Source organism: Cloeon dipterum, chromosome 3 (assembly GCF_949628265.1).
Source record: "Cloeon dipterum chromosome 3, ieCloDipt1.1, whole genome shotgun sequence".
Lineage (NCBI taxonomy): Eukaryota > Metazoa > Arthropoda > Insecta > Ephemeroptera > Baetidae > Cloeon > Cloeon dipterum.
In genome coordinates, this window is record NC_088788.1 from 34,558,593 (window position 1) to 34,572,556 (window position 13,964).

Below are 13,964 nucleotides of genomic sequence, written 5' to 3' on the forward strand. Positions count from 1 at the left end.
GTTTTTCAGTTATGAAGAGCAATTTCTCGAAATAAAAGGGAACCTTTCTGCAATTTTCACACAAGAGTAAAAAACAACTTTTGAACACATTTTAAAAATTCCAAAATATGATGTTCATTCAACAATTATTAATACTGAGGTTTTAAAGTTTCCTAAAATTGTCCCATGAAACCCGAAAAATATTTTTATGACGCAAAATCTACCAGTAAATAATTATTTCTGAGTTGCTTGACCTCACGCCAATTTGTTCTTTGGACCGTGAAATTTTGCTCACCGTAAATATTTTAAGGAAAAAAGAAGTCATAGTTCATACCTTTTATTTTATAATATTTCTTTGGAATCGTGTTTCTGAAAAAAAATGTCTTGACCAAAGAATATATCATTAGTGTCGCTTTAACACAAAGGAGCTATAAATTGCTTGGCTATAATCAAAATTTCCTTCACATACGGATTTCTACGAACTGCTCAAAACAAATATATCTCAACAATGCGATTCACTTAATTCGTATTCACCGAGCACGTCTTGTAAATCTCCCTTCTGCACTTCACATGCGTGTTCAAATAGACAAATAAATGAATCGCTTGGCGAGTATTATTATTATTTTCCTCGGGAGAGAAAAAAACGTTCAACTTCCTCCGTCATAAAACAAACACACACAATAATTTTATAATAAATTCATCTCTCAGTCAGAGTGTGCGTGCGTCGACTCCTTTTTTGCTGCTCGCGGGAAAAAAGCGAGTTTATTGCGCCCGTAAAACTACTTCTCCGTGCTGCCTTTGAAAGGGAATAAAAATTCCTCGCCACCGACGTCGTAAATTTATTTCAGTTTTCTCCTTCACACCTTTTTCCGATTTTCGCGCTGTTCGTTCCATGTTTTCGAAAACGAAAGTGGTGAAGGAAATTGTCCTAGGGTTACATTCCAGGAAGAAACCGACAATTACGGCTCGCCTCAACAATGATAATTGCCTCAAAGGTCGGAGAAAAACAGTCTCAAGGACTCCAAACCCCCACACTTTTTGTTTTCAAGACGTCTGTCTCGTTGAAGTTTTAGCGGCAAGAAAAAACTACGACAGATAAAATAGAGGAGCAATATTTTAAAGGTTCAACGACACGGTGGTGTTGTAACTCATGGAAATTTATTCTAAATAATGCCATATTCACCAGCTCGGCTCTTTTATCCCACAGATAATTTCATAAACAGAAACTTGGATGATGAAAATATTTTAATTAAAATAATAACAAACGCGGGCAATCATATGGAAATTCATGGCATGCTCAAATAGAGACCAAAGTGTGAAACCGACCTGTTGGATGAGCGACTTGGCCGCTGGTTCGGTGCTCTCTGCAAGGGCGGCCACGGCTGCTGCCGCTCTGTCGAGGCAAACCCTGGGAAAGGAGAGGAAAAGGTGAGCTCTCGAGAACAACAGCAGACTACTTTGTCTGTCAAGAGTCGAGTCGAGACTGCTGGAGCAAAGGAGAGGAAGTGGGAAATAAAAAGCAAACGCGGCAGCTGCTGCCGCCGCTGCCACAGCTTTAATTGTTGAGATGCACTTGATCTTGAGCAACAATCGCAACAAGTGCACACGTGCACTCAGCCGGCCCTCGTGCTCGCTCAGTCTGACAAATCAATTGGAAATTTCAATTTGGATAATTACCTCAAATACGGACAGGTTTCGTTTTGAGCCCTCAATTGCAATTGCGACGATCGCAGTTGAAGGTCGGGCAATGCTTGCAGACGGTCTGATCCTGAGCAAGCTGCCTCTAACTCCTCCGCATCCTGAAATGTAAACAAATTTAAGGAACAAAAGACTTTAGATTATCCCCTTGCTTTTAATCTTTTAGTGCAGCCATAAACTTTTTATGGTTTAGCAGCAAGCACAACTCAAAGGATGTTTCTTTCATGAAATACATATTTACTGTCAGATAAAATAAAAAAAACACGCGATATTCACCTGCAGCAGTTGGGCCCTCAGGTGGGGGCGCTCAGGGTTGGCGGGGGATGGAAGTGAGCCGTCGCAAAAGAAACGGCGCAGTGCTGAACTGTCTCCACCAACTACATGCAACTGCAGATTTAAAATTAAATTAGAAAAATTGCAGACACATACAATAAATTCCAATTTTTCTTTTAAGTAAAGCTTTTCGCCTTTACCTGATAAACTCTCTGAAAATTAGGGAAAAACTAAAAACTTTCTAAGTTGACGTTTAAACTTTTGAGAAAATCCGCTTATCAACACTGTTCCATATTGTTAAATCCCGATTTATTTCACAATCTAAGGAATTTTTCCTCTAAATTGGGATAGATCGCAACGAGAGAGAAAGAAATCAAACGAAAACATCATATAATATTTCGAGAACTTTGGCAACATCTGAGGTTTAACTGTTCCTCGGTCCTCATTTTAGAAAAAAGCTGTTGTGAAATTTCCCAAGTAATGAACTACTAATTATTTGCTATAGCCAGAAATGCAAAATGTTCTTAATTGCTGTTCTGTAAAGCTCTACTACTTAAAAAAACATGCAAAAACTCCATTTCCAAAAGGAAGAGTGGGAAGAAGCCTAGACTCATTTAAAAAAATTACTACATAATTGATTTGTTTTACCTTGACTTTACTAATTGGCAGAATCCGCCTCAATTTGGCTGGTGTCCCTCCAGGCTGTCTGCGTACAATAACTCTTCCGACCTGCGTGCCAAGTGTCTGCAAGCATGGTATGCATTTTCTAAAAAACTGCGTTGCCTTTTTTCAGTAAAAAGGGAAAGTTGAGATTAGAATGCGTGGCCACTGGTCACAAATTACGGCTCATTAAAAATAGATGCGCCTTGCCCTAGGGGCGAAAAACCAAAATTCCGATCTACTCTCTGTGAAAGATCGTTATCGGTGCATAAATTACGAGCTCAAAGTCGCCCTTCGTGTCCATAAATGAGGCAGCGACCTTTTGTGAGTATTCACTTACCTGGGCAGCGAACAGAGATCGGTCAATCAGGTCAAGTGCGGCAGTAGACTCCAGTCTGGGCACAAACAGGGTGAGTCGCGGGCAACTCTCTCTTCCCTCGTGCTCACACCGCCTTAGAAAGAAATATTGGATTTAGATCAAAATAATACAAATAAAGGGGCGGAGGTAAACCCCCCTTAAACACTTCAGCTGGTCGGGGGAGATCAAGACGAGTCTAATGGTGGGTAGTTTTTGGAATTCTGATAGTTAGAACCCGAGATTTGGGGTTGCAAAAATACAAAAAAAGTCGATAAATCAGTGTCTTTTTCGTTTTATTTTTTATTTTTAAGTGAAATAATTTTTGAAAACCAAAAAGAAAACAACCCTGAAATTTTCACGCAAGTTCACACATGTTATGTGACAACTTTTTAAAACATTTTCAAAATTCAAAATCCCAAAAATTTAATTAGAAAGCATGCGTGAGGCGTGAATAAAGTTAGTAAGGAGTGGGTCAGCAAGCAAAGTGCCTGTGTTTGATTGCTTCTCCTACACCTACAATTTAGTACAGTTACAATTACAAATATTAGAACTACAAGTACGACTACAATTCTGCTAACTAATTCTGCTAACTAACTAGGTAACATCTTATTAGAAATAAAATAACAATCCACCTTTCCACGAGAAGAGCCAGATACGCCAGTAGTTGTCCAGCACATCGGGGGGTGGTGAAGGGTTCTTTGGGGCTGTTGGCCACGATCACGGCAGCACCCTCACAGTCTTCCGAGTCTGCAAAGCCAAAAGTGTGATTCAAAGGAGAAATCAGGTGTCCCCGTGACCCTGAGTGGCCCAGCGCGTGCCCCGGACGCATTCGCCACGCCAATTTGCCATTATCGACGCTTTTCAATCGAACTCGAATCGAAGAAAAGGCAGGGAATCGAAAGAAAAGAAACGAAAGTCTTTTTCCTTTCTTCCGAATGACGTCGCAGCGGCATCTGACAAATTAAGGACGCGCTTTCCTTGCGCAGGCGACCGCGCGGAAAAGACACAAATAATAAAAAATGCAAAGCAGTGCGCCAGCGAGCGAGCAAGCGAGGGGAGACGCGTATATTAATGTAGACACAGTCAGTGGCGACAAACAACGCCACGGCAACCCCCTTCGCGTTAATAGCGTGGTCTTTTATTACTCATCTAAAAACAATGGGAAGGGGTGCATGCTATTAAAACTGCGATTCAATTCTCTGCGGTGGTCAAATCACGTGCTGAAAACCAAACTGTAGATAAAGCAGAAGAAAAAATAAAGTTATCTCGGTCATTCAAGAATTTTAGTGCTTTGATAAAAAAAATTGAATGGTTAACTTTCCGATAAAATGCATGCTACGCATGATCAATTTTATTTTTAAATATTATTCGTGGCTTGAAATATTACCAGTTTAATTATTTGAAATGCATGAATTCAAGCGCAGGAATTATTGCATAGCCGCGCAAATAAAATTATCAAAACGTTAAATAGATGAATATTTAGAATCTTGCTTTCAATTTAATATTGAGTTCAGAACTAGGGTACCGATTAAAGAAATTGTCTGAGTTGAAGGTAAAATATTTTTCTGTATTTCTACGGAAACTTGTTGCTCAAATAAAGAGAAATAAACAGCTGCATTTAATTTTACCTGAAAAATAATGTGCTAACAATTTTCAAAACAGTTGATAAGCTCGTGGGAAAAAATAATAAAACTTTCGACTCGTCTTCATCTCTATAATGATTGGGAGCTTTAAATAAAAATCGGGCGTTTTTGCGGCTGGCTTTAGCTGTAAAATGAATTTATGCGTAACGGAAATGCCCTAAATGTTAAATTGATTCTGACATTATTTAAGCATAAGAGCGCTATTAAAATTCATCTACATCCCACTAATACTAAATCAATAGAAATGAAAAGTTTGCTCTCGCTAATTGACATTATTACTTCTTATTTCATTCCCACGCGAGTGAAAGTTCGCACAATCAAAGAAAAAAGTCGGCAGATATGTATAACAGCCTTGCAGATTCCATACACAGAAGCTAGTTCAGCCGTGATTTATTAATTCATACCTGCGAGGGCGAAAAGTCCGGAGGCGAGCAGACCCGGGGGCAGCTGCGAGGCGGTCGTGGGGGCGGCAGGGGCCGGCTCCTCGTCGCCTGCGAACACAAAGGGGTCCAGATCCAGACAAGGTCACTATTATGTGTGTATGTGCACACGCATTCACAAAGGGCATGCCGCTGCGCGTTTGTCACTTTCGCATATACACACGCGTGCGTGAGTCAGTCAAAGTTTTTTCTTTCGTGTAAGCAAGCACCCACGCAGGGATCGCGGCCAAAAAGCAGCCGGGCGAACAACAAGCAGAGGAAGTAGCTAGAGAGAATAACAATCAATCTGTGCGAATCGCTCGATTATCGCACGGAGGAAACTTTAACGCTCGACTCGTTATCTGCACATCGCACCAGCGGACATGTCTTGTTGACAACGCGTTGGACAATCTCATCAGCCATTCAGCAGCGGAAATACAATTTTAAGACAATATCGCGAGAATATTCGTTTTTTACACTAAATCATGCAGAGATGGATGTTGCAGCAAGGAAAAACCATCAGAATACCTGCATCCCTAGGTTTTCTCTGATTTTACCATTATGTATACATTGAAGTTTTATCATCTACCTAAAGGACCAAATTTGACATCGAGTATTTTGAGAGTTAATTTTATAAATTCACTTCGAAAATATTTAAGCCTCTAACCACAAACTACACGTCTTTTTGACGGTATTATGCTCTGAAAAGATTTATTTATTGAGTTGTAGTAAAACCCACAAAAATTGGAATATTCTTTCTAAGGAACTAAAGGGTTAAAGATCGTGTCTTGTATCTATTGCACTGCACTTTTAGTAAAATAAAAAGAAAATGATGGCAATCTTAAAATTAATACTCTCTAGCAATTGTTTGAGATGACTTAAATTACGAAAAACAATAAGTCTAGCCGGAAATCTTTAAATAAAATATTCAAAATCCACACAGAAACTTGCAGCCTCATGCATTTTTTAACCACAATGTGGTTTCGTCGAACCCTAGCTGTTGTTTTTTTTAAAAAAATCCATTGACTTCTCAAGAGCGATAAGGCAAAGTAAGGCCTGAATAAAAGCTGATAAGTAGAGTGGAAACCTATCATTCAAAACTACCAACACGCCAGACATAATCAGATCCAATGACAGTTTACTTTTTGGTTTTTATTCTCGAACCCAAACCGATCATCCCGAAAAAGCGCCCCAACTCGATCAGTGGGGCGTTTTCCCCCGGCGTCTACATCCGTCCCGTATCGTTCACACCCCCCAGTGAGAGGGATGTTTCTGCTTCGCAGCAGTCGGCTGTCTGGCCAGGAAGGGCGGCTCCCGAATTTTAAACACCCGGCCAGCGCGGTGTGCCAGAAGGGAAAAGAGATAAAATTCGTGTGGAAATTCGTCAAATCACGATTGGACTTCCTTCGCTGCGGCGGCTGGCTCTCATGAATAATTGATGGAAACAATTTCTAAATTCAGGAGGTGCGCGCGCTCGCCTTTTTTCCCAGAAGAGCGCCCAAGTGTGTTTTTCCATCTGCGTGATTTTGCGGCAAATTGAATCTGCGGGGCCAATTAACCGAGTTAATTTCCAGCGGCGCGAAATTCGATCTGCCTGGGAGTCGAGCGGCGGCCAATTAATCACGAAAAGAAGAGTTAGCTCGATCCTTCGCCGAGCGCATTCTTCTCTTTCGCGTCTTTCTTCTGCACAATACAGGGCCTCTCATTTGGAGAGAGAAATCGAGCTGCGAGCTGCGCTGCATCGGCCGCTCGTTTTCATTTCTCCATAGTTACACACTGTACACATTATCGCGCGCGAGATTTTGCTCTTTGAATTCCTACGAACGCACGCACGATTGTATTCAAATGCAGCCAGGTGCGATTCTTTCATGCATTTTTGTGTCGGATGAAAGGAAAAATGGCCTGGTCGCCGTCGCTTCAAAGAAGCCATTTTGATAGTGCGCAGAGAAATTAGCTCTGGCTGCGTTTTACAATTGCGGTGATGAAATGGAGAGCATAGCGGCGAAAATTGTGTTATCAAGGGGAAATTTGGCAAATCATAGACTAGAATAGGAAGAAGTAAAAGTCTCAAATGCAGTTTCGCAACCGCAAATTGTCGAGTTTATTAAACTAGAAGATAGCTGGGAATCCTATAAATAAATGGTATAAGTGGCTGATGGCTGATCCGGATGAAAATTATGCACATTATTTCGCAAATTTCCCTGCAATTTCTAGAAATATATAATTTATTTCAAGACAGGCACTGGAATTTAATTTTTGACAGTGCCAAATAGATCACTTGGTCGAAAATTCGACACAAGGTGCCGTAAAAACCGTTTTTTGACAGTTTTTGGTCTTTAAAGTGCGACAAGTGACAAGATCACCGGCGACCAATCAAATAAGGGATTGCGGTTCTATGATTCGACGTGGAGCTGAGACAGCAGCTCCACAGCGACTACCAGCGGAAGCAACAAGGCTAGCTGCTGGATGATTTGTCTTGTAACTCAACTCCTCGGTTGTGCTAGCTATCGCTGTGGCGCTGCTGTCTCGATCTGGCCAATCACTTCCTTTTTTGATTGGTCACTGGCGTTCTTTTGAAACTTTTTGCTAGGTTTCAGAGTAAAAACCGCAAAATTAACGGTTTTTACGTCAATTCAAATTTTTTGACCAAGGAATCGATTGGTACTGACGAAAATGAAATTCCAGAGCTGCATTAAATCTCCTTCGCGTTATATTCTAACGCAGATTGGGCAGAAATTATAAAGAGGGCAAAATAAAATTTTTCCTCCTAGATTTGTATGGAGCAAATTTACGGTGGAATTTTGAGCTTGTGAATTGTTTGGTTGGTTTCACACGATCTTACTTTTCTTGTGAGTATGCAGACGATCGTTTTCAACATCCAACAATTCAAAATTCCCTGTTCAGAAAAAGGAATTCCTCAAATCCATGCACCTATTTTTTTAATAAAATGATATTCAACAAAAATTGTACATACCAGTGATAAGAGGAGGCGGGGGCGGCGTGTGTGGAGGTGGCTCGTCGTCATCAGAATCAATATGTGGAATACGCTCGAGCAGGTGCAGAGGTGCCTGCCGCAAGGGGACCGCAGAGTCCCCATTGACGGCGACGAGCACCGCCGCTGTCTCGCCAGGGGCCGTCATTGGGGCGTGGGGGCCGGCGAGCCGCCTCCTCAGCTGCCCGTGCGGCCCCCGCCACGAGATGGCCGCCTCCACGCCCTCAAGCGCGGGACGGATGCAGCAGTGGAGGGTGCGGGGGCCGACGGCCCCGGCTGACGCTTCGCCAAAGTGCACCACGACGACAGCCGCTTCACCAAGGTGTCCTTCAAGAGGTGCCAACCACTGGAAAACAAAGGGAGGCGGCGATCAGACACGCTTTTCTCGGAAGATAATTGTTAGCATCGTCAACGGCCAATTATCTGCTCGCCAGACAATGATTCGGTCGTTTTATCATATTTGTCACACGGCAACATTTTCCTCGTAGAGAAAATTAATGCTCCAGGTGTTTTATTAATATATAAGTCAAGGCATGGTAAATTAATTTTAACGCCATTGAGATGATCTTGAACTAAAAGAGGTTTATTACATTCTTCATAGTAATTGAAAAAAATAATTACAATCAGACTTTCGCCCTATAGTTGATTTAATCAAATAAAAATTCTTACGTGAAGAATCTGAGTTCATTTAGTTGATTGATACAGGGCGGCTATTTAAAATTGAATTTTTTCATGAAATAAGCAGTTGATCGATTTGTTTACAATTTGCATTGTTCAAACACAGCAAAAATTCAAATTTTCACCAAAATTTCCAGCGCTTGACCACATTTTCTTGACAGGTTTCGATTCCTCTCGTCGGGATCTGTCCTGAAACCTTTCAGGGAAACTCCTTGTTGTGAAATAAAATAGGATTTCAAGTAAGGAGACAGTCCTCACGATTTAAAAAGCATATTAACTTTGCAGCCACTTTTCTAAAAAAAATTACACTGCTACTTTGGTCAATTTTGGCTTCAACTGAATCCTAAGGGATGAGTTTATGCATTGGCAACAAGCATTTTCCAGGATTTTGCAGCATCAATCCTCTCTAAAGTGATACTGAAACTCTAAAACTCTTAACCGCAAACCATTGTTCAGAATTTAATTAACGTATCGCATAGCACGTTATATTTCCTCAAAGCAAATTGATTAAGCTGAATGAAATTGGATCCGATCTGAGGGTTAGTTGCAAAAAAATCGTGTAAAAAGTTCTGAATTGGACAGAAGCAGCTGATCAAACAGAATCCACACAAAGAGCGGACTGAATGAAAAGAAAGCCTGTCTCACGTGCGGGGGCGGCTCTTCACGAGCATCTGTTTACTTTTTGTCAGACGCAGCAGCTCACTCACTCAGATTTTAATTCCATCGGGAAAAGCAAGCCAAAGTAGATTAAACAAAAGGCAAATCTCTCCACAATAAAACAAAACTTGTTCTCGGTCGCGTGCTTTCTTCGATCGTTCTCCGGCGAAAAAAAACTGGCGGATAATTTATTCCAAATCGAGTGAATGGACAAAGAACGACTGACCAGCACAAGAGAAAACAAATAAATCTCCTAGCAGAGCCGATCGAAAGTTTTGAATGAGATTTTATTTAAATCATCAAGACTTCAGTTTACACAATATCGCATTGCCTGCATAATTAAAGTTGCAGTAAATACGCAAACTAACACATTTTCAAATAAATTTCAACAGTCAGCTCAAGAGATATACTGCAAACAGGAAAATGCGCAGATGAAATAAATAAAATCAAATGTGGTTCAATTAATATTACCTTTGGTCCCCCTTTCTAAAAACAATGGCTGGCTTTTGAAGGGAGCCATTAACGTTTAAATTTTATATTGCGTTTGTTTTCGAAGCACGAATTTCTGCTTGTTCTGAGATTTTCCAGGAGTTCGGTCGTTCAACTCCTCCGCAAGTATATGGTGCTGTGCGTGCAATAAAAATCGCGTCAGCGATTACCAAGGGGAGCTGAAGACTGAAGAGGTTCCAGCAGTGGCAGTAAAAATCAGCTCAATTTTCGCTCGGCTGACTTTTATTGACTGCAAACATAAACAACGCGCATTTGACCAGAAAAAACCGGGCCTTGTTACACCATCACACATCTCAAATAGAGATATCTCTTCCTTATCGACTTTTACAACAGAGCCGACCACTTCGGGCAAACAAATGCTTCACAAACGACCTAATTTCAGAAATAAACCGCAGCAGAAGAGTGCATTTTCGGTTTCTCGCGAGTTGACGGCTCGCAGCTGGGGCGAATTTGAGAGTTTGTGAGAAGCAGAGACACTGCAGCCGAGTCAAAAGTGCATCTCCTAGCGGCTTTTTTTGCTTCCGGCCAGATGCGTGTGCACGAATTTTCTTAAAACACAAAACGCACGCCAAGGGAAGAATCCAAAATTTCGTCACTTCTTAAGAGCAGTTATTTATATTCCACTGCGCTTCGGTCCTTTTGGTTATTTCGATTATTTATTGATAAATTTTCTCTGGCCTAGATCCGAATGAAAATGCATTGTAAACAATCATCTAGTAAGCTATCACGCAGAAATAGCATCCGTGGATTCTAAATATTAATAGAGGTTTGTTTGGCGGACTACCTGATCTCATGAGAGTTTCGTTTTCTTTAGAGTCAATATAATTATCGTGCCCATTCGCTCATCAGCGACGAATATTTATTTGATTGACTACAGAGAATACGTGATGAGATGGGATTTTTTTAATAAAAGGATGGCTACATTTTAAAGTGAATTGGTGAAAAACTTTACTCGAATAAATGAGGGAAAAGTCTATGTTTTTCAGAAAATCGGCTCAAATGTTTGCATGCCGTCTCCATATACTGTACAATCACTATTTTTTTCACAATTTAGGAAATTTTTCTCACAATTTGTACACCGTTGGATAGATCGCGAGGAGAGGAATCCAAATCAAGCGAAAACCCGATTTATTTTTCGAGAAATTTGGAATAATCTGAAATTCCTTGGTCCTGATCTGGTTATTGCATATATCGTAGAGATAATAAACCGTTGTTAAATTTCACGAACTAATAACTCAATAAAACTACTTGTTATAATTAACAATGCAAAATCTTCTTAATTATTGCCTTGTAAAGCTCTATATTTTAAAAATTGGTAGCAGAGGGAATACAAAAAATTATCCAACTTTTTTATTCTATGCAGGACATATAAAATTAAAAGAGGCTAGAGAGGGAATGAATGAATGAGACATCTCAGAGCAATTTTATGCTAATAAACGTGCCGGATTATTTGCTAAGGGGCAAGCTATGAATGCAAACAATAATTAACAAAGATTAAGCAGTGCGGTAGATTTTAGGGACGAATGCTGATATCAATAGATATCTGCCGCGTTTGAAAAGCCCATTAAGCAATCACTGAATCAATAAATCATACAACGGCGGCGGAAACAGGATGCGCGGCTCTTTCATAAATATGTCTGCGAATTGACCCGCGCCTCCCGATTCGATTTTCCCTCGTTTCGTGGCCAATTAACCTGGGCAGCCGAGCTCGAAGTTTGGCTCTGCGTTTTACAGCACCGCACCAATTCGAAATCAAGCTTTGTAGCGAAATAATCCGAAAAAATGCTTCGCCTACGCCAGCCAAGCACAAAGAAATAATTATTGCAGCAATGATCTCATGCGACGACATAAAACAATGGACCTCTAATTGCCGCGCATGCAAATGAGACCTGCGCCGGTGACATAATGAGTCGACGGCGCGCGCGATTGTTCGATTGGAAAAGAGGACGTCTCGCTTGGCAGGAGCGGAAAAATTCGCGTGGGTTCTTCGAAGAAACCGAAATTCCCGCGCACCTGAATGAGAAGAAACCCGAGTGAGCCGCCGATGCCTGTATTCTCCAGCAGCTCTCGCGCGTTTTATGTGTTATTATATATTATGCGTTCTCTCGCTAGCAACGAAAGGGTACTGTTACTTTTGTGTTGCCGCTCGCTAGCTGCGCACTCGATCCACGGCAGCAGCGTTATTTTTTTTATTTCCATTTTCCCGGAGCGCACCTGGGAATAAATCAAATCGTTTAATTAATCGCCGACTGCGTTACCTTAACGAGTTCTTAGCTGTAACACTACACTGCCTGAGAATAATTCAAGGTACCCAATAGACGATTGAAAGTGTCAAAACACCCAAAACACGAGCCGATTGAAAACACTCTAATGCACTATTATTGCGGTAAAAAACCTTCTTGGCGTAAAAAATATCTAGGAATTGATTTTAATTATATAATTGAGCGGTTTAGAAGTTTCACAATCGAAGTTCTTTTATTGTATCTAAGCTGCAGCAAACAAACAAACCACAGGCATTTTCTCAGAAATTAATTATCGACATATAATCGGTCGCTCGCGAAACGGTTCCCAATATAATCGTCGGTCCATTAGCGAAATAGCAGCAGTTGCCCCAAACAATGAACCTTTCCATCAATTTATCAATTTAACAACATAAGCAACCAAAGTATTTCTTACCCCCGATTTCTCTCAGCAGCCGGACTTCTAATAACACGAGTCACTTGTGGGGTTTGTCGGTCCAAGGGTTAAATCCATGACAGCACGTTTTGCTTACGATCAAACAGAGCACGGCCGCGAGGTCTATGTTTTGGCCGCCGGCCGACAACTGTCTGGCCACCAGCACCACTTGCGCCGCCGACCCCTCTCCTCGCGCGCTCCCCTCCCTTTGAATTCCTCTCTGGTTCATTCACAACAAGGAGCCACGTTTGTTTCCAATAAAAAACCCAAGTTTTTTTGGTTGACGAGGATTAAATCTGGAAATAGCTAAAAATGTTACAAGTGAGTCAACTCTCCGCTGAGGCTTGGCAAAAATTTGCTGTTAACTTTAGACAGTTCCAACAGCTTTAAAAAAATGAAATTTAATAGCTTGAAATTCATCAAGCGTGAAGACACGCTAATTTGTTGATTCCTTTGCATCGGAGCCATATTTTATAATTTCAGCAGAGTTCCTTTAACCAAATTTAATGAAATGTTTGATATATTCAGCTAAATTTAAGGTTCTCACAGTGGCTAATATAAAATTCAAGAAGTTTGACTTTCACTATCCTTCAGGAGTAACAAAGGGTATTGGAATTTGATCCTCCCTCGCTTCAAAGCGGCGACCCGGTCGATTTTGTTTTTATCTCACCTCCTTAGAGTCTCTCCTCCAATGTTCTATTCCCTTTGATTGGCCGCTCACACAATTAATTTAATTGACAAGCCGTCGTCGCGGTGGAAAAAGAAAACACAAATCATCGCTCAATTAACATTTTCCCTCACGGAAGATGCTGGACCAAAGAGAAAATATTATCAAAAGGCAGCTCCACAGGCGCACCATCAATCTCACACGCCCCAAAATCGAAATTTATCAACAGGGAGAATCTTTAATATATTAAAAAATTCTCCTCCTTGAAGAAGACGAGTTGTTCCTCTGCACCGTGGATTCTAAATTAGATAAAAGCCAGCAATCTGCGTCTGAATAAATGTTCTGTTTTCGGGGGGTGAGGGCTCGATTGCAGGTTGTAAATCTCACCCCTGATCCCCTGATGTACACAAGGCACCCTTTTATTTGGAAAGAGCTTGATTGGGCACGCTCCATTGTTGACATCTGCAATACTTTATGAAAGCGGCGAAATTGCTAATGAAAAGGCGCACGCTGAGACCTGCAATTATCGCAGACAAAGCGGCAATTACACGCGGGGCTGATCAGGGAGAGGGGAAAATAATTGTCCAATTTTCAGAGCAGCCTCTCCACCTGCCGATTGCAGATATCCGAAAAAAGCTTGACCAGGAATGATCACAAACATGTCTGCGATCCAAGCAAAAAGGCAAACTTGAGATTTATTGATATGCAAATGCGATTGGTCGTTAGGGGGTTGTTTGCGGTACCCCTCCCACTG

General features: G+C 41.2%; 1 protein-coding gene across 4 annotated transcripts in view; it reads right to left on the bottom strand.

Annotated features, from left to right (window-relative positions):
• Positions 1-13,964, bottom strand: part of LOC135941160 (puratrophin-1-like) — a 40,322-nt gene that overhangs the window by 20,917 nt on the left and 5,441 nt on the right. For 3 of the 4 annotated variants that reach the window (XM_065486468.1, XM_065486467.1, XM_065486469.1), the window contains exons 4-11: positions 8,005-8,368; positions 5,016-5,102; positions 3,601-3,715; positions 2,951-3,062; positions 2,599-2,694; positions 1,954-2,064; positions 1,657-1,778; positions 1,306-1,387 (exon numbers count right to left, since the gene is read on the bottom strand). In XM_065486468.1, coding sequence (XP_065342540.1) covers positions 1,306-1,387; positions 1,657-1,778; positions 1,954-2,064; positions 2,599-2,694; positions 2,951-3,062; positions 3,601-3,715; positions 5,016-5,102; positions 8,005-8,368 — 1,089 coding nt within the window. Of the gene's footprint in view, positions 1-1,305; positions 1,388-1,656; positions 1,779-1,953; positions 2,065-2,598; positions 2,695-2,950; positions 3,063-3,600; positions 3,716-5,015; positions 5,103-8,004; positions 8,369-12,543; positions 12,705-13,964 lie in introns of those variants that run through there. The other variant, XM_065486470.1, reaches the window with a different exon arrangement.